Source organism: Diplotaxodon limnothrissa, linkage group LG2 (genome assembly GCF_057381915.1).
Source record: "Diplotaxodon limnothrissa isolate DT_005_m linkage group LG2, D_limnothrissa_male_GT1.1, whole genome shotgun sequence".
NCBI lineage: Eukaryota > Metazoa > Chordata > Actinopteri > Cichliformes > Cichlidae > Diplotaxodon > Diplotaxodon limnothrissa.
Window position 1 is genome coordinate 33,659,264 of NC_140597.1, and position 19,691 is coordinate 33,678,954.

Genomic DNA, 19,691 nt, shown 5'->3' on the forward strand with positions numbered 1-19,691 from the left:
GAGGTCAGTAGCAGCAGTGAGCTAAACACAATGATTTAGAGCATCTTTAAAACTTCACTTATTTGTCCGATCCGGGAATCCCTCCACCACCTCCTTCATCCTCCCCGCTCCCTCCCTCCCTCCTCCTGCAAGCCACCCCGTCCACCGACAGCGGCGCTTCCCGTGACGCCTCGAACGGAATCAGATTCGGACACATGCGCTCTCACATCAGGTCCCTGCCCCCTGATACACGGCAGCAGTAACGGGGTTACTTTCCGTATACCGTCTAGTTCCAGCACTGATGGGAACCTCGGGGTCTAAGACATATCGGTGTGCATAGCCTTCTTCTCCAGCTGACAATACCATGAAGTTAGAAGTCCTTCTTCTCCTCCTCTTGGGTTTTTGCAAGCTGTCCCCCGCGAAGATTGCCGGTGAGAAAACTCTTGATATATGTATATATAAATATAATATTTCTTTAGAAGACATACTCTATGCTCAGTAATGCCTCCACCGATTTGTTCAGTGTTGTGCAACATCCGCTAATAGCTTTGATTAAACTCTGCATAAACTCCGATGACCTTGTCAAACGGGTAAGCACAAACTACTACCAACTACTCACCACTGGTCTTATAAAGCAAAGGATTATGTTTACATTCCTACGTTTCTTTTTTTAAAAGATTCAGTAACTTGGAGAAGGCATGCAGACTTCTAATTGTGTTGACAACAACAAAACAGCAAAAGCTGCCATTTTTGTGGGATGAATTAAGCTTTTTTTTAGTGCAACAAGATAGTCCTTTTAGCAGTGTAACGCAGTAATGCGATGGCCCTAGTTCTGCTTCTCTTGGAGCTGACTGGTCATCAGGCAAACAAGAACACAGGTGTCATATATCAGCATCTCTGCACCTGTCCTTGAAAGTACAGCCAGAGCTTGTGGGATTCAATCATCTGTAATGTGGCTTTTATGTTTGCTTGGTGGATCCTTTATATGCATTTACCCTGTCAGATGATGTCAGACAGATGTGAAGCCAGAGTGGGAAAAAAAAACAAAGCAAAAACGCTGCAGGTCAAAGGTGGACACCCTTCCTCCCGGTCCCTCAGCTCACACACATTAGTCCTTGCACATGATGTCCCTTGTGTCGGATATTTTAGATGTCTCTCTCCATCGACATTACAGTTTCTGTTTCTCTGGTGGCTTTATTTCACTGCAGACTGACTGATGGGCTGACTGCCCAGCTTCTGTGCACAGCCATATTAACCATTTATCCTATCTTGTTATCTTGTTATGCAGTGTGTGTTTTTTAGAGGAAGAGTAAATGCTCTACTTTCTATCCCTGCCACTTAAAATCAGGCTGGTGATGGTGAAAAGCAGCGGCAGTAGGAGTTATTATTGTTGATCCATCTTCCCTCTTCTTGTTCCAGCTCCAAATGAGTTTGTGTCCTTGGCGGAGATGGAGGATGCTTTATTGAAGAACCTTTTCCAAGGCTATCAGCGCTGGGTTAGGCCAATCCAGCGTGCCAATGACACTATTAAAGTACGCTTTGGACTCAAGATCTCTCAGCTGGTCGATGTGGTGAGACGACACACACACACACGTACAAACAGACTGACATCAGTTTGCAACTCCTGTTAAAAGTGGCTTCCTTAGTTTGAATGAAACTAAGTTTGAATTTTACACAACTTTTAGTCTTTCGGTCTTCCTGTGAGATTTGTTGGCAACATCCAAAGTAAAGAATATTGCAAGCCTTGCCCTTTAACAGCAAACACTAAATGCAAGCATGAACTTGCTTTGAAAATGCAATTATTGAAAAAGTATCAAGACACTGAGTTAGATAAAACACGTGTAACACATATAAAAGAAATATAAAGAGGTTGTTCTGGTTTCATCAGTCCCACTATGTGTGGTGCTGAAATAGAGCTCAAGCTATCTCTTCATACTTGTGACTACACTGTCTCTCTTTGGAGTGTTTGTTTAATATTTCAGAGGCTGGTTGCAATAGGTTGAGATGGTTTAGTTGCTCCGGAGGAGAAAACTGAGCACGCTAATGGAGGAACCATGCTTCTTGGCTTGAAATATTCATCTCAGCCAGTCCATATTTAACTTTTCTTCTCTTCCTTCCAACAAACACAGCCAGAAATGAATTACATAAAGCTGTTTGTGGCAAATAGGAAAGGTTTAGGTTGATCTGTTGGATTCTGGGAAAGAGAAAGGGCGATGGAGCTAAACATAAAAACAGCAGCCTGCCTATGCTGTGTATGTCCCCTGACTCTCTCTAGGCTGCTGCTCAGCTCTGTATTAGATTATGGTTCACCTCTGGTCTATGTGATCACCAAAACATTCAACTGAGTCTGACAGCTGAGGCCTGCGCTGGATATGCTGAACATCTTTGAATATGTCTCGCTCACGTCTGCTAAGGTTGTTGAACTTGTTTTTGTTATCAGCACAGCTTCCTGCACCCACTTTTGGTACTATGTTTTCTTTGTGTTTACTAAGAAAGTGGCAGATAAATCAGATTCTGTCAGATACAGTGGAAAACGAAAAGATGATTTGGTTCACCTGAGCTGGGGGTTTTATATTCACTAAAACAGTAGCAGACAATAAAATATTTGAATGAAATAAGTGATCTTGGATTTCTTTGTAAACTTTGTTTATGAATCATTTAAGCGTGAATCAGTGTTGAGTCTATACTGAACAGGTGCCTTAGCGAAGAACCAATTTTAAAGTGTATCTTTAGGTACTTTGTTACTAGAACTCTGTTACAAAAGCAAGTTTTTTATTTCTTTAGTTAAATCTTTTAAAAAATGCCAAAGATATCAAAGTTTATTGGCATAAAATAGTGTTTTTGGACTAATAGAATCATGACATGAGACGGATAAGGCTGAGGTATGCCAATGACATGAGAATTTGACTCAAAATCTGTGGCGATAGGTTTCATGGAGTGATGAATCCAAATCTGAAATTTCTGGCTGACATTTTTGTCAGTATGTACAGAGGAAGTCAGGAGAGGGGTATAACAATGAGTGCCATGTTTTACAGCCATCTGTAGAACACAGTGGAGGCTCTGTCAGTATTTAAGGCTGAACTTCAGTCTGTGGTTTTGGAATCTTTGTCAAAATGGATGGAAATATGAACCCAGAAAAGTATCATCAGACTTTGATCCACTAACAATTGGGAAGCTTCTGATTGGCAGTGCCTTCATCTTTTAATATGACAATGATCTCAAGCACATTGCCACTGCAGGAAAAGCATACTTGGATAGAAAAACACACAGTGGAACACCATCAGTCATGGACTTTCCTCCCCATAGCTCAAACCTCAACATTACTGAAGCAGTGTGGGGTCATGTAGACAGAGGGCACAACAAAGGGCAGCCAGTATCCAAAGAAGAGCTTTGTACATCCTTCAAGAAGCCTGGAGAACTGCTCCTGAAGAATACTGAATGACAATGAAAATGAGCTTGCAGCTAACACAGCTGAAGAATAAAAGTGTCCATGCCAAATGTTGACTTTCAAGCTTTTAGGAATTCTACAAACTCTGTTTTTGTCTTATTTTATTTCTATGTATGCAATCGCTGCACCTATTTCCCATTTTCCCTGAAAACATGCAAAGACATCAGGGGTGTCTTGAGTCTTTTGCACAGAACTGAACAACCCAACCAAAACCAGCCAAACAAGCAAATATATTTCATTTTCATAGTTGCATTTTAATGTGCAAATCCACCAAATAATAAAACAATGGGTTGCAAAAATGATTTCTTCTTACGTTTTTGGAAAGTATTTTTACATAACATATTTTCCCAATTTTAAATAATAATATTTTTTCTATTTTTTATGTTTTTGTCTTTTAGGATGAGAAAAATCAGCTAATGACAACTAATGTTTGGCTGTGGCAGGTAAGACAAAATGAACACAATGTTGTTGGGCAGGAGCATGAAAGATTGTACAGAATCATCCAAGAGACCATTTATAAACATTTTCTCATAAATGTTAATCAGTTTATTTTTCATGATGCATTAACAAATAACACATGGTTTGCAGGTAAAATGAGACTGACTTTTTGAATGTAATGTATTTTAAAACTAATTTATAGACCCTTGATTTGCTTAAATAAGCTGTATGTGTGAGCAGTTGGTTTAAATGTAATATTTAGTTGTTATTTGTATAACTGATGATGGGTGACAGAATTCATAAAGGAGTCTGTTATAGAGGGTATACAACAAATACAAGCAAATCACAGTATTATTGAGTGTTGTTTATAAGTCTGCTGATGTGGCTTCCTGCATTTTCCCTTGACCAGGAATGGATTGATTACAAGCTGCGATGGAATCCAGATAAATACGGAGGAATCACCTCCATCAGAGTTCCTTCAGAAAATATCTGGCTCCCAGACATCGTCCTGTATGAGAAGTAAGGCCGCTCTGAAATTTCAGCAATCCAGTGACTGATGATTACGTCATGTGAAACATGAGTCTGTCTGCATGAAAAACACTAACACAACGTGATGCTATCTATCTTAATTGCTTTAAAAAAAGCTTTCTTTGAGTGTAACCAGCATGTTGTAATATAAATAATATAAATATTTAATCTTACACCTCATCTAAAAAAATCAGTAACACTGAGCTGTGCTCAGAAAGGCCACTCTGTTCCTTGTACATTAATGGATTGGATTTATATAGCGCTTTTCAAGGCACCCAAAGCGCTTTACAATGCCACTATTCATTCACTCTCGCATTCATACACTGGTGGAGGCAAGCTACGGTTGTAGCCACAGCTGCCCTGGGGCAGACTGACAGAAGCGAGGCTGCCATTTCGCGCCATCCGCCCCTCTGGCCAGCACCAGTAGGCAAGTAGGGTAAAGTGTCTTGCCCAAGGACACAACGACCAGGACAGAGAGCCCAGGGATCGAACCGGCGACCTTCCGGTTACAGATACGCTTCCCAACCCCCTGAGCCACGGTCACCCAATCAGCCATACATTTACTTGACCACTTATTAGGTTTGAGCCTGTCTTAGTTGCCATTGGTCAAGTAGCAGGGAGCGATGTGGACACATTTCATAATGCTCTCAAAGAGTCCATAAATTTTCAATTTTCATGTGATTATCAGTTGAACTACAACAGGTGCATAAAAACAATTCATTATCAAAGAGATGGACGATTGCATATAGTAGTATTAATTTAACAGTTTCATGTAAATGGACTTAAGATGAGAATTGACTTGTGTTTCATATTTCTTCAGTGCTGATGGGCGGTTTGAGGGTTCCCTGATGACCAAAGCTATTGTGAAGTACAACGGGGCCATCACCTGGACACCACCTGCCAGTTACAAATCTGCCTGCACCATGGATGTCACTTTTTTCCCTTTTGATCGCCAGAACTGTTCCATGAAGTTTGGGTCGTGGACCTATGATGGCAGCATGGTGGACTTGGTTCTCATGGACAACCAGGTTGATCGGAAAGACTTCTTTGATAACGGGGAGTGGGAGATACTCAGCGCTACTGGTGCCAAAGGAAACAGAAAAGATGGCTTGTTATCCTACCCCTTCATCACATACTCCTTCATCCTGAAGAGGCTGCCTTTGTTCTACACGCTGTTCCTAATCATCCCTTGTTTGGGTTTGTCATTTCTGACCGTCCTGGTCTTTTACCTCCCCTCAGATGAAGGAGAGAAGCTTTCACTCTCTACCTCCGTCCTAGTGTCACTTACTGTGTTCCTGCTGGTCATTGAAGAGATTATTCCCTCCTCCTCCAAGGTCATACCCCTGATCGGAGAGTACCTCCTCTTCATCATGATTTTTGTCACCCTCTCCATCATCGTCACTGTCTTTGTCATCAATGTCCACCACCGCTCCTCAGCCACTTACCACCCAATGTCGCCATGGGTTCGAAACCTCTTTCTTCAAAAACTGCCCAGATTGCTGTGCATGCGAGGGCACACTGACCGCTACCACTACCCAGAGCTGGCTCCCGAAAGCCCTGAGCTGAAGTCTCGCTCTGGAGGTCGGAGAGGCCAGAAGACAAACAGTGGTTCGCTCGGACCGACTACTTCTGATGGGAAGGACGAAGAAGCCTGGGGTGCTATGTTGGAGAAAGCCATCTATTCGGTGCGCTACATCAGCAGCCATATCCGTAAAGAACACTTCATCCGTGAGGTGTGTAAAGTATTTATCAATAAACATTAAATTCTTTTGACAGATTAAGAACTTGATGTTTATATTGCGCATACTCTTTCTGTAATCCCATGTCTTATTTTTACCTTTTCACAGGTGGTACAAGACTGGAAGTTTGTGGCCCAGGTGTTAGACAGAATCTTCCTTTGGGCTTTCCTCACTGTCTCAGTATTAGGCACCATCCTTATCTTCACTCCAGCTCTGCAGATGTTCATGAAAATCCCCCCTCCAATTCCAAGTGAGGAACAAGCTTCAGAGCCGTTACACTGACGAGGCAACTGATCATCTGCCTTCAAAGAAAACATTTTTTAAACATGGTACCACTGAGCAAGAAGAGCCCACTGCAGGCACCTTTTACAGGATTTTGTTGACTATCTGACTCTTTCTGTTAAACCACTGTGTAAAATATACATGCGAATAAGTCATCAGGTCACTCTGTCTGTTTTGTCAATATCATAACGTTTCATCTGATTATATTGGCATTTTATTCTGGTTTAAGATATATATGACAACCTGAGTAACCAGTAGTCTCACCTGTGTTGAGTTTCAGTTCGCAAATTGCCAAAATAAAAAACAACAACAAAGAAATGCTTCATAAACTCTACACCAAATGGTATTTAGCTATCAATATACAAGATTAAGGTAAAACCCCATAATTGCCTTATTTTTTATGTTTTTAACCAACATCATATTTAATTTGATATTTTTTTCTTGACATACTTTTTTTTCAAATTCAAAACAAATTTCTACTCTGAGAATTTTAATTAAATAAACACCCATGAGGGTGTTGTCAAAGCTATTATTTAACAGTAGGCTACTTTTTTGTAGTAAACTGTGAGAAAAATCATTTCTGCAGAAACCTTTAAACTACCTTAAACAGAGATCCCACCACCTCGCAAAACGTTTGACTTTTGATGTCACACATTAGGGGAAATAAAGTATTAAAGGAAAGATACTTAACTTACTCTTCCCTGTGTTTTTTTTTTTGCATGTGACAAGGCATGAATAAACCTGAAATAAAAGTAATAAACAGTAAAAGTTAATGTTAGCAATAACTGACTTATTGCTAACATTAACTTAATGATAGCCCTGATTTGGCCCTCAGGCTGTATGTTGAGTATCACCACACCGAAGCTTAAAAATTGTGCTGCTCTGTTTCAGTAGCATTTACTGATTTGTCACTTGTGTCGTCCTCATCAGATAAATTTTTCTCACAGCAGACAAAGAATACATTTAAAGTAACAAAGTGTACTGGGTTAATGAAAACAACCCATAAGTTTGTTGTTTTTATTGTTTCGATGTACCTAATCAAACCAATAAAGCTGGTTTAAATACACAAGCCTGTTTAAGATAATGCTGTTTTTAGACTCGCTTACAATTCAGCAAAAAATGTATTTGCTCATCATGTTGTGTGCAAAATTTAAGTCACTGCAGTGTCACAAATGGTATGACTTATCCCCCCCAAACAGGATCATTTTAGCTTTGGCTGAAATCTGTGAAGTAAAATCTGCATCTTGCAGCACCACCTGGTGGTGAATCTCATTTCGTTTGATTCTTCGAATACTGTTGAATACGTTTTAATTAATGGCATAAAATCATTTTATTTCCATTAATAGACAATCCCAAAAGACTAAAGAAGCAAAATGTTCAGTTCAATTTAATTTGATTTTATTGTATGAAATGCTTGCATCATTTTTCTACAATAATCCAATAAATTTGACACAATTGCTAAAAACAACATTTTCCGCCATGCTGATATAGGAAATAATGGTCACGCTTCGTAACCAATGAGAGGCTTAACTTGAGTAAAAAAGCTGACCAATTAATGAGATTCTAAGACTTTCTGTCCAAATGTTGCGTTCATGTCATAGTGCGTTTGATCGCTAAATCTACAGTTCAGACAGGCTCTGAATGGAGAACATATTCAAAAACATCCCATATCAAGTAAGTCTTTATATACTTTCTAATATTTTGTATATATGCTTATGTAAATCACTTTTTATGAAATGTTTTCCATTTAATTTGTTTTTATTTTGGGCCCCCAGTCTTCTTTTTTCTTTACTACCCATTACGACCGGTGAGGCTGTCCAGGTGGGCGCGTGCATTGCGCAGCATCTCCATATACATCCTGTTGTTTTCGCTGCAAAGTAAAATACATATAATGAATATTGGCTTTAAGTTTGTGTGATCAAAAGTATCATAACTATATTAAAAGGAAGTTACAGTGCTCATTGAAGTTACTTCGGTTTGGGCACGCTGACCATTAAAACAGTAACCATTGTTGTTTCTTTTGCAAACGTGTTTGATTTAAAGTTACGTAAGTAATGTACTCGATAAACATACATATAAAATGATAATGCGTTACCTCGATAAAATTGGAAGAGTCTGACTCTGAAACATTCAAATGTAATTTAATAGCGACAAACAGTTACGTCACTCACGTGGCCACAGAGCGGTCAAACATCAGGTTGCTCATGTCCATGTAATACTGCGCATCTGTTCGAATGGCCGTCCAGTACTCATTAGCCTAATGAACAAACAATTACATGAAACGATTCTTAAAGTGACTCACTCTATATGCTTAGAACATTTCACTAACATTTACCTGCTCCTGAACGGTGTAACCCCACTGGTTCTGAGAGTGGTGTGGATCCCAATATCCTGCCTGTCTCTTCAGCCTGATAAATCCCTTTGCCTCCTCTTCCTTCAGGAAAGGGGCAGCAAAACCCCCTAAAAACATTAACATTGACGGATATTATAATACTTGTAGGCGCATGTATTAAATAAGAATTCCTAACAACACTGACATAAATAGAAGTCATGAGCGAATCCTGGATGTTAAGTAGGTCTAGTAGAACACTGCATGTTTAAATTTTAAAACTATAATTTTCAAAACTATGTTTCATGACTTTAAATCTACAACACCAGCACATATACTTGCAGTAACAACAGAGGAGAAAACTTACCACTCAAAACAGCTAACAGGATCACAAACTTCATGTCTGTGAAATTATGAGTAAAGAAAATGTTTTAGAAGAAAGAGAGAAATGTGTAGACATCTAACTGCTTGAGCTGTCAGGTGTGAATACTGTAAAGTTTCATTAAAACGAGACAGAAAGGGAGATTTACCTGCAGCGGTGTCATTCGTCTGAATGTGTGAGTGTTTCGGATTCAGCTTAAAATCCATCATGAAAAGTGAACAACACTTTCCTTCATAGATTTTTTTTCCTTTAATACCAGAAACCAGAAGGGAATGAAAGAACTCAAGCATCAGGGCAGGCCATCACTCTGAGTCAACATTTACATTTATCTGTTGCCAGCAGACCAAACAGCAGGCCTTCCCCCACAGCAGCCAGGCTGTGAGATTCAGCATAGAGATGTTACCGGCTGTATTTTTAGGCCATGACAGTCACTAAAACGTTTATTCTGTAAGACGTGTTTGGTTTAAATAAATTACAATTAGCGAAGAAAAGATGCTTACAAATGCTTTTTTCTAGACACAGCTATTCTTTGCTTTTTGGCTGCATTTTAAAACCCTTAAAAACAAAAGTTATGTTGAACTTTAAAGGTATTATTGCATCAACTTTTTCCACAAAAGATTCTCCACTCATGTTACTTTGAACTCTTATTGCATTATATTGCAATAGATATTTTTTTCTGTTTCAAATGGTATTACCAAATTCCTTATGTTTTATGTTATATAAATAACCATATATTATTGAACGCACGACCTATTTTTATAGTCTTGTAGAAGTAAAGCTTGTGTGTGTATGTCTACATTTCTACCACTAGGTGTAGTCCTATCCACACTGACTTTTGGTTAGAGCGTTCACTCTTTGTGTGACACAAATGGCAAAACAACTGCCATTTTTCCAAAATAATTTTTGTAATCTGTGTTGGTATATTAAGAAAATAAGTATGAGAAAATACACCGTGAAAAAAAAACACACTTAAAGAATAAAACAAAACAAACATAAATGTGGCCAGATGTTGATGCATTAAACTATTAACATAAAATCAGGAGTGAAACTGACAAAATGAAGCAGATTAATTAATAAACAAAAACTCCAACTTATGTGATGGATTTAATGAAAGGGAAATATTAACACATAAAGCAGCATTTTCTGAGGGAAGGTAATTTAAAGCTTGCTTTTGAATCAGCTTAGACTTCCGGAAAAAAAAAAATCAAAGCAGGTCCCAGAAGGATTAATTTTCATTTTTACTTGTTGAGGTGCTGCGTTAGGTCTCATCCTTTTAAGTATGAGGAGGAGCCTGCCAGTGAATTTCTTTGTGTGATGTAATATTTAGGCCTACGATCTCGCTCAAACGCTGATGCAGCCACATGAAAATAACTATATAAAAGCTGAACTGAGGGTAACGGTTATCCAAAGAGAAACTATTGAGAATAATTTTAACTATTTATGAACCTAAGACTTTCTAATGATTGTTTCATACACATGTGACATTATACAATTATTTTTCAGCGTAATTGTATAATTTTTTATTTGTTTTTCTTTAACTGTGTAACATTTTCACTCGCCCCCACACACCGCACAAAACCTTTTAGCTCTTTTTGTTTGGGTTCGTCTGACACGCTCTGTCTGTCCTTTACCCTTGACACACTGCTGACCTTTTTCTACAGTAAACTACTAAGTGTGTATGAGAGGTCTGACCTTTCTGTCGCATCCCATAATAAACTGTCACCACCTGAACATTTTAACAGAGACAAATGGCAAGCTGGCAGCTAGTGAGACAAAAAAGGACGAGCTGTGTTGAGCGGACCAAGATGATCTTCATCATGTGGGCTAGATATTCACACGTACCTCAAACCAGCACATATTGGAGTGCAGAAAAGATGCATTTTATTTTTTGGGTTGAAAACATTTCAGATATGCACACACTTCTGAAAAGATTATGAATGACACAATGCAGATTCACGAATGCGTGCACACCTCCCACATCAAAGGTAGTGATTTAGATACAAACTAAAGCTCATCTGACCTCATTCTATCATGTACATGCATACATATGCGCCCTGCTGGGACTATGGGGAATATTTCAAATATTTAAGTTAGAAACAGGGCAAAGGACAAGATGGATGTTGAACAAAATATGTTACGATACTGAAAATTTCATGCATACTTTCTCATCATTGAGAGAATATCGAGATAGTGACAAATCTGTGATTATTTTTTCTGACTATCAGCTTTTAGTTGTACTGCGATGTGTGATTGTCAGTAATGATGTGTGCTAAGTTTGTTTCACGTAGTAGAAAAATACCATAAGGATTTGAAGAGAAGAAAAGACAAAGACGAAACAGGGAAGCAGTACCAGTAACGTCATAACATTAAGTAATTAAACAGAACAGTTTCCATTTATAAAAAAAAAATTGATAATTAACAGCTCCCTGCAGTCCTCACACTCCTTTCTGTGGTTATCATTTTCTCTTGTTCACTTCCTGGACTGGAGACATTTTAAACCTCAGCACTGAAGCTCACAATCAACTCAAAAAGGTGAAACATTAATTAAATAAGAATTGCACAGTGGCATCTTTCATGTTCATTCATATTACATACGTTTGCCAAACAACAGTGTTGGGAATACATCTGTACACGTCGTTAGGGTGGAAAATCTGAACGGTCTGTCTGAAAAAGGACTGTAGTATTTGGGTGAAAGAGTCCAGAGTATCATCAGCTGCCAGTTTGCTGGAGGATTGATTTTAAGAACTTTGAGCATAGAGATGTTTTTTGTTTTTGTTTTTTTTAATTGTGTGTTTGTGCAGTTGTAATGTGCACTGTGCATTGTTAAGTGGGGGCAAACAGCTATACAGAGTGTAGGAGGAGGCAAAACAGTGGAAAGAAAAACATAAAGTGAAAAAAAAATACTCCTGGTGCAACAGAGCCACAGAATCACTTTATAAACACAAACACACACAGAGACAGTACTGCATGCATAATGATGCACTTAATGTTTACACTCAACGAACACTTTGTCAGATGCACCTTAGTAATGTTTTGGACCCCTTTTACCTTCAGAACTGCCCAAATTCTTTGTTGTACACGTTTCTGGAAATACTTCAGAGATTTTGGTCCATATTGAATTGATGGCAATTCGAACAATTGCTGCAGATTTATCAGCTGCACATCAATGATGCAAATCTCCAATTACACCACATCACAAAGGAGCTCTATTGGATTGAGATCTGGTGATTTTGGAAGACATTTGATTACAGTGAACTCGCATTCTTGTTCAAGAAACCAGTTTGAGATGATTCAAGCTTTGTGACATGGTGTGTCACTGTGTGTGATTTGTTTACTTTTACTTCCTTCTCACTCCCTAGATGTTTTTTTTTTTCTTTTACAGTGAGATTATTTGAAAGGATGAAGTTGGGATCAGAGGTTTCACACAGCCCACTGTGGCTTTCGGGACCACCTATTGAACAGATATGGGATGCTGTACCAAATCAGATCTAACAGCATAAATCTCCTCAGATGGAGCTCCATGTGGGGTAGGAAAAATAACTAATACCAATGGCGCAGGGCTGCTTCTTAGATAATACGCCCCTATTCCATTGAGAGAAGAAGAAGAGAGAGAGAGACAGGGAGCAAAGGCGGCGAGAACATTTGGAGAAATATGCAATGTTCCCCCTCATTGCCTGTTGGATTCTATTTCCGACTGAAATTATTTATGGACTGGAATAAATAGGTCATTTGATTATAAGCCAGTCTGGCACAAAAAGGAGACAAATATGACAAAAATGCAGTTGATGAACCTCTTTGTAAAGCTGGGAAGGGGGAAATTGCAGTGCGACGCGTGGCACTTCAATAAATGATGATCTACAGCTGTGGGAGATGGAGGGTATGCACTGGTGATTTGTACCTGCTACTTGGGTCAGAGTAAGTTTTCCTGTCAAACAGTGAGATAAAAAAAAACAGACAAATGACAAATTTATTTATCTGGTATTTGTATAGCTACTCTTTGACCTTGTGTTTGATTTAAATGTGCACTTAGCAAAAGAAAAAAGATATATGTCAGTCACTGGGCAACTACCAATTTTACGAGTTGCTCAGAAAAGGCTATGCATAGAATCAAGCATGTAATGATTTGACTGATTGGACTGAGCAGATTGGTTTAAATCTTGCAGGATGTTACTTTCAGGCTACAATACTACTCCTGGGCTTAAGTAGCTTGTTTATCTGAGGTAGATAAGAGTATTGATACAACTTTTATTACACTTAATAGTGATATACGGCTACCAACTGATAACCTTATCCTAAGTTCACTAATGAATACATTTATTTACACTGTCAGAGCACTTATGCCATTTGGAGTTTTACTTAGGGTTACATATTCCTTATTTACTTTTAGATCTGTACTTATATAACAGTGCACAAATGGAATCAATCTTCATACTCTGTGCAAGAAAGATAAGATTTTTTTTCCATGAACATCTAAAAAAAGTCCCTGTTTAATTCTACTGTTTACTGTAATAGACTGCAGTGTATACAGGCGTGACTGGGAGAGCATACACACAGTCCTGTTTCCATCACTTCAGGGGACTTTACATTCAGGGTTTCGTTACATCATTGCCTGAGGTCAAACACTAACATTATCACCCCCAGAATGTGAGCAATATAAGTGGGCGGCACGCACACGCACCTTTATTTGATTAGACTAGTTGAGTTTAAGTAGACACTAATGTAATCTTTAGTCAGTGTCTCGTGAGCATGTTGTAGGATTTAACATTCAAATGTGAACTAGTTTTCAGGGTTAGCACACAATTACTGGGTTACAGGCATCTCATCAGCCTCATCTGTGCTCATACTCCCGTGACAGAGGCTATTACTTTACTGTATCCTGCTGTGTTACCTGTGATGCGCACTCAGGCTGGGAAGGAGGTGCACTGTGCAGCGTTGTGTGCGTGTGAGTGTGAGGGAGACTGAAGCAGCGTGAACGTGCCAATCTGAACTCCGCACTCCTGTCTGTCAGTCTTTTTTTTCTTTTCTTTTTGCAAATCTCTCACGCCGTCCCGGTCCCCTTCGTTTTCCCCAGCCGCATGTTCATTCCACCGCCGAGCCGGATCAGAGTTCCCGTCTAGCCGACACAACCGCTGGAGTTCACTGGACGGTGCCAGCATGCGGTGCCACAAGTTTTGGAAACCGTGTTCGCTTGGATTTTATATTTGGATCGCAATGCTTTTCAGAGGTAGGTTTGGGGCAAAGTTGTTCTTCCCCTCCAGTTTATACAGATGATCTAATGAAGGGTACCGACTTGAAAACGATTTTTGTTTTTGGTTTTTTTGAGGAGGATGGTAATTTAGACCTGAGTTTACGTCCTCAAACGACTAGTAGGGAATCTTTTCGGCATTTTCGGAAAGTTTTCTAACATTAAAAAACAATCAAAATTGATAGGATAATTTTAAATTGTCTGACATAAACAAACCAGAGTACGTTTAGATAATTTCATATCTGGATATAATGTGGAATTTTTTACTTAAGACCTCACAGTACAGGACTAGGTGACGGTTTTTTGTTTAGCAGTCACCATACACCTGCTGAATAACACTGGCTGCTGAATCTTTCACAGGCTATAGCCTGGGTAGGAAATTCAAAGATTTATAAATCTTTGAATTTCCTACCCAGAATCCAGACTAAAAAACAAGTTAAAGACGCAAAGAGTTATTTTTAAACACTGAGCATATGTGTGCATTACTCTCTACATTAATGTTTGCTGCGTTGAATGATGATGATGTGCATGCATGACTCTATAATGCATTGCTAAGCCCCATCCCATCATCAGCATCAGCATCTAACATCTGGGTTGGTTACTTAACTCAGTGGTTTTGCTGAATCTGCTTTCCAAAGCACTGCTTTATGCATAGACATATGTCCACCGCGAACCCGAACCTGCCACCTTCCACTTCACCAGTCAGAAGGGAGGCAAGACCAGGAGACAAGGTCAAATCAAGTGATAAGACATTCTAACACATGTCACATATGGCTGTTGGCATGTATTGGTAATAGCACGCTAGTTATCCTTGAACAGGGTTAGCATGTAATGACTTCTCAGAATTGTGTGGTTTACCTCTTTCTTTTTTGTTGTTTTACATGAAGCAAGAGTAAAAACTTAACTGTCTTGGAAGCTTAGTTTTGCTTTATTGACATATGTGGACATGAACCAAAAAATGAAGGGAAGCGCAACAGAATGGATACGGTTTGTTTCACCCATTGATGTTTTTTTTTTTTTTTACTGTCTTTTAAGTGGCTACCAAAAATCAAGCACAGACACGACTCCACAGCACGCTGTTCAAACAGGGCATCATAACTGATGAAGCAAAAGCGATGAGCCCCATGCCAAGTAAAGGGTATTACCTCTCTCCATGTTAAAGGGGACAGAGGGAAAACAATTAATCCATTAAAGTACTTCAGGGAGTAAACTGGCACATCCAGAAAACATGCTTAGACTCACAGGGGTCCAATATAAAGACTGCAACCTCCCCCAACCACCCACAGACACACACATACACCCACCCACATACACACACACTACTCTGACTACACCAATGGCATCCTACTGAAACAACAGCCTCACTGCATACGTGTGACTCAGAATCAGATGTTTTTATTTAAAATAGCAGGGAAAAAACAAGACAAAGCAAAAAAAGAACAACCTGAACTAGTCTTCTACCAAGTGTTTCTAGTCTTCTAGTGTTTTCAAAATCAAATACTGGTTGACCATAGAGTTGTATTTGTTGCATCCATCCATCCATCCATCCATCCATCCATCCATCCATCCATCCATCCATCCATCCATCCATCCATCCATCCATCCATCCATCCATCCATCCATCCATCCCTTCTATTCTGTTTTGGCAGCAGGGTACACCTTGGATAGGTCACCAATCTATCGCAGGGCTAACACAACCATTCACACTCACATTCACACCTATGGGCAATTTAGAATGATCAATTAACCTTACCTCACTAATTGCATGCCTTTGGATTGTGGGAAGAAGCCTGAGTACCTGGACAGAACTCATGTAAATATGGGAACAACATGCAAAGTCCACACTCTTAAATTGTTAATGTCTAGAATGGCTAGCTAGGGTGGTAGTGGTGGGAGAAATTTATGTGTGTACCTGTATGTGTGTGCAGAATATTTATAAATGTTAATATTCTATAAAAACTGTTTATATGTTTAGTAAAATAAAATAGTAGAGTTTTATACTTAATGAAAAAATATTAATGATTACTTTGGATTAAAAAATTAATTAAGGTTGATTTCAATTGAAAACAGGGATGTAGAGGTTCTTATGGTAGTTTCCTCCACTCTACTGAGTCAAACAAAACAGAACAGTGACCCGAAAAAACTGATGTTGTAGAGCTCTTTAACGTTTTCTAGTTTTGGTTATCTTTATTTGTAAAGCTCTCCTCAAATTATTTTCCCATCCTTTACCACCCTTGGAAGTCTGTGATTACTCAAACATTTATAACACAGCATGTTGTGCAGAAATAGTTAACAGGTTGTTCTGCTATTAAGTTAAACTCAAATGTTTAAAAGTAAACCTAAAACATTTTTATTTTGCATTAACCATGTAGGTGTTGAAGGATTTTTGTTTCCAAATCTGTAAAAGCATGTGGGTTGTGTTCAGTGTATACGAGATGTGGTGGTCACAGACTCAGTGCAGCACTTCAGAGGTCTTAGCTCCTGGATTAGGATTACAGTGGTGTCAGGGAGCCATAGATTGTAAATCTCTCCTCTATAAATTCATCTATCTAGAGGTCCATTAACAAACTGCATCATACACGATTATGCTCGCTACTGTAGCCAGTCACACAATCCTGGAAATGATGTGTTAATGGATGAGTTCATGGTTCATCAGTTGATTTAAACATCCCACACACAGAATGGTTATAGTGTGTGTGCTTGCTCTTTGGAAGCCCAGAGCTGCACAGAGAAGTGACAAGCATTATTAGTTAGCAACAGAATATGTGGATGGTTAAATCTATTATATGAATTACAGTTTTCTGTTTTATCTCCATCCTAACGGTCTCCTTTACTTGCATCATTTTTAGCTCTAGGTCATTTCTCTAGTTTCACCCTTTTATTAGGGTTTTTTTTTACACTACTTTAAGTCATAGTCTTACTGCCTCACTAAAATATTTTGTGCTTTATTGAAGTTTACAGGTTCAGAGACCCTAATTTAAGTCCTTTAAGCATGATCAGGAATATGATGAAATGTAAAGGAATCCAGGATTTTAAAGGCTCTGTGATAGACTGGTTTTCATCCATCTCTTACACCTCCATCTAGCACAAATTATTTTTTCTCCCTGGATTCTTTTTGTACTTCCTGCTTAACTCAAATCAACTAATTTCCCAGAGTCTCATGTTCTTCCAGTCTCCCCAGCTGCATTTTGAATCAGGTTAGGTAATAGGCTAGTGACCTGGGTTCAAATGTAGGTTTAGAGCTGCTGAACATCTGGATGCTTCACTGCTGACCTCCCCTGACTGATATGTTTCCTTGCCAAACGACTGATAGTAAAATAATGAGCTGCTAGACCATGCCAGTGTAGATATGTCCTCAATTTACATGAATGCACACTTGCCTGGTGTTGGAGCCAGAGCGCAACACACAGTTTATAAGAATCTTGCATGTTTTTATGTTTTTATCTTCTGGGTTAAGCACATTGAATTAGCATATAGTGAAATGTGCCATTCAATACTGTTCAACACTGTTTCATCCCTGGAGTATGTTGCTATTTCTTGTTTCTGTCACTATAGTGTCTGGATTCTATTATCTCTCCACACTGTCACTGTACTGTGTTGGCCACAGTCTACAAAAGAGATTCATATCTATGCTGTTCACCTTTCTATTATTGTTTTATTTAGAGTAAAAAAGAAGATTTGAAGTGCTGTATAAGTACTTTAAAATTGACAAACTGTTAGTTGTAGGAGTTTGTGGTGTAAAACAAGGTGTGTTGTCCTGATCTAATTCCATCTCCTAGAAGCAAATTATAAAGTCTTAAACTTTATTTGTTTGAACCTGTGAAAATCTGTTTCCCCTGCAATGATCTGCATATAGTGCAGCTGTTATTGTTTTGAAAAAATAACTGTGCGAGGCGATAACTTCTTTTTTACTAGTATGTTGACCATTTTCCTGAAACCTTCCTTACTCATTGTATTTTTGGTCACTTATCTTGGACATCTGAAGTGACATTGGACAATTGTTCTAGGTTGACATCACTGGCCCTAAATCTGAATTATATCCAAACTACAGGTAATGATCTGCCTCTAGGATCAAAATCTTTGCCTTCTGCTGTGCCAGACATTTGATTTTTGTTTTTGACGTTCTGTTATATGTAGTATATCACTGCAGTCAAGTGAATTCAGGAAATTTCAGGCTCTGCGGTGCAAGGAACAGCTGTGATTGGCACATGCAGGCACGCTGTCAGAGAGAGCTTGATTTGCTTTTACTTCATGTCTAGCTGTAGCACACATTTTCATTATCAGTCAATCACGTTCATTTAAAACTGCAGGAAGTTGAAATTGTGATTCAGATTAAAATTTGATTAATTGTGCAGTCACCTTCCATCTTTTAGTCTTGACTTCTGGATTCAAAAAGCTAACTAACCTTTAAAATCGACAGAACAATGTGTAAGATCACACAAGGTATACCTATCATCCTGCCTATAGTGATGTTACGCATTCATTACCAATGCTGCAGCAGTATTTTTTTGTGTCAGACATATAAGACAAGAACTAACAGACTTAAAAACTCCTTTGTCCCACACGCCATCAGACTGTTTAACTCCTCTCTGGTGGGGAGAGGGAGGGGAAACAGGAGGACAAAGGAGGGAACAACTAAGCTGTAGTGCCTCTTCACCTCACTGTACAATACCTTGTGCAATACTTTTGTAAATAGTCAACGGTGCAATAGACTCAATACTTGAAATGTGCAATTCACTTGTATTTTTATTTTTATTCCTATTTATTCTATTTATCCCCTTCGTATATTTTATTTATATTGCCTCTGTATTTATATATATGTGTGTGTGTATAACTCTGTAACTTCTGTCGGTGCTGTGCTTTTTTGGAAATCGAATTTCCCAGAGGAACCCACCCGAGGGATTAATAAAGTTCTATCTTATCTTATCTTATCTTATCTTATCTTATCTTATCTTATCTTATCTTATCTTATAATTTGTTGATATCTGCAGGACGGACTGCATTTTAAAAATATCAGTATGTTTCATAGCTGAGAAGTCCGTCTATTGATACTGCTTCAAAAAGACCCAGTTACGTTACATCCCAGTCTATTTAAGCAAAATATACAGTATTTGTTAAATGTTTATATGTTACGCCTAACTGCAAACAAGGAATGTATTATAGTTTGCACTCTAGCCTGTGTTTACATTCTGATTTGGTATGTTTATTTTTCCAGCTGCCAGCAGATTTGATTTATATTCAGCAAGTTTATCATCTTTGGACTAAAAACATTCACGGTGTGACTTCAGCATCAGATATATTGCACATTCATTCAATAGTGG

At 38.7% G+C, this 19,691-nt stretch overlaps 3 protein-coding genes across 3 annotated transcripts in view; 2 read left to right on the plus strand and 1 right to left on the minus strand.

Moving 5' to 3' along the window:
- Positions 1-343: 343 nt before the first annotated feature.
- LOC146638936 (neuronal acetylcholine receptor subunit non-alpha-2-like) lies at positions 344-6,414 on the plus strand. Its single transcript, XM_085371782.1, has 6 exons — positions 344-410; positions 1,399-1,550; positions 3,826-3,870; positions 4,275-4,384; positions 5,214-6,126; positions 6,241-6,414. Exons 1-6 carry the CDS (start codon positions 344-346, stop codon positions 6,412-6,414), a joined length of 1,461 nt encoding a protein of 486 aa, XP_085227908.1.
- Positions 6,415-8,205: 1,791 nt separating this feature from the next.
- LOC146638937 (uncharacterized protein C3orf85-like) lies at positions 8,206-9,415 on the minus strand. The gene is made up of 5 exons (XM_085371793.1): positions 9,274-9,415; positions 9,111-9,146; positions 8,750-8,874; positions 8,586-8,671; positions 8,206-8,284 (listed from the first exon to the last, which is right to left on the minus strand). Exons 1-5 carry the CDS (start codon positions 9,413-9,415, stop codon positions 8,206-8,208), a joined length of 468 nt encoding a protein of 155 aa, XP_085227919.1.
- Positions 9,416-14,279: 4,864 nt separating this feature from the next.
- LOC146638938 (neuronal acetylcholine receptor subunit alpha-7-like) overlaps positions 14,280-19,691 on the plus strand; it is a 32,710-nt gene continuing 27,298 nt past the window's right edge. Inside the window, exon 1 of the mRNA XM_085371780.1 lies at positions 14,280-14,349. Coding sequence (XP_085227906.1) covers positions 14,280-14,349 — 70 coding nt within the window. The remainder of the gene's footprint in view (positions 14,350-19,691) is intronic.

Excerpts from the sequence above, each read along its gene's own strand:
- LOC146638936 (XM_085371782.1), top strand. The coding sequence starts at position 344 with ATGAAGTTAGAAGTCCTTCTTCTCCTCCTCTTGGGTTTTTGCAAGCTG. Across the intron at positions 3,871-4,274 it reads CTAATGTTTGGCTGTGGCAG|GAATGGATTGATTACAAGCT; the intron begins GTAAGACAAAAT and ends TCCCTTGACCAG. Across the intron at positions 6,127-6,240 it reads AAGAACACTTCATCCGTGAG|GTGGTACAAGACTGGAAGTT; the intron begins GTGTGTAAAGTA and ends ACCTTTTCACAG.
- LOC146638937 (XM_085371793.1), bottom strand. The coding sequence starts at position 9,415 with ATGCTTGAGTTCTTTCATTCCCTTCTGGTTTCTGGTATTAAAGGAAAA. Across the intron at positions 9,147-9,273 it reads GACGAATGACACCGCTGCAG|ACATGAAGTTTGTGATCCTG; the intron begins GTAAATCTCCCT and ends ATAATTTCACAG. Across the intron at positions 8,285-8,585 it reads TTTGACCGCTCTGTGGCCAC|CGAAAACAACAGGATGTATA; the intron begins GTGAGTGACGTA and ends TTTACTTTGCAG.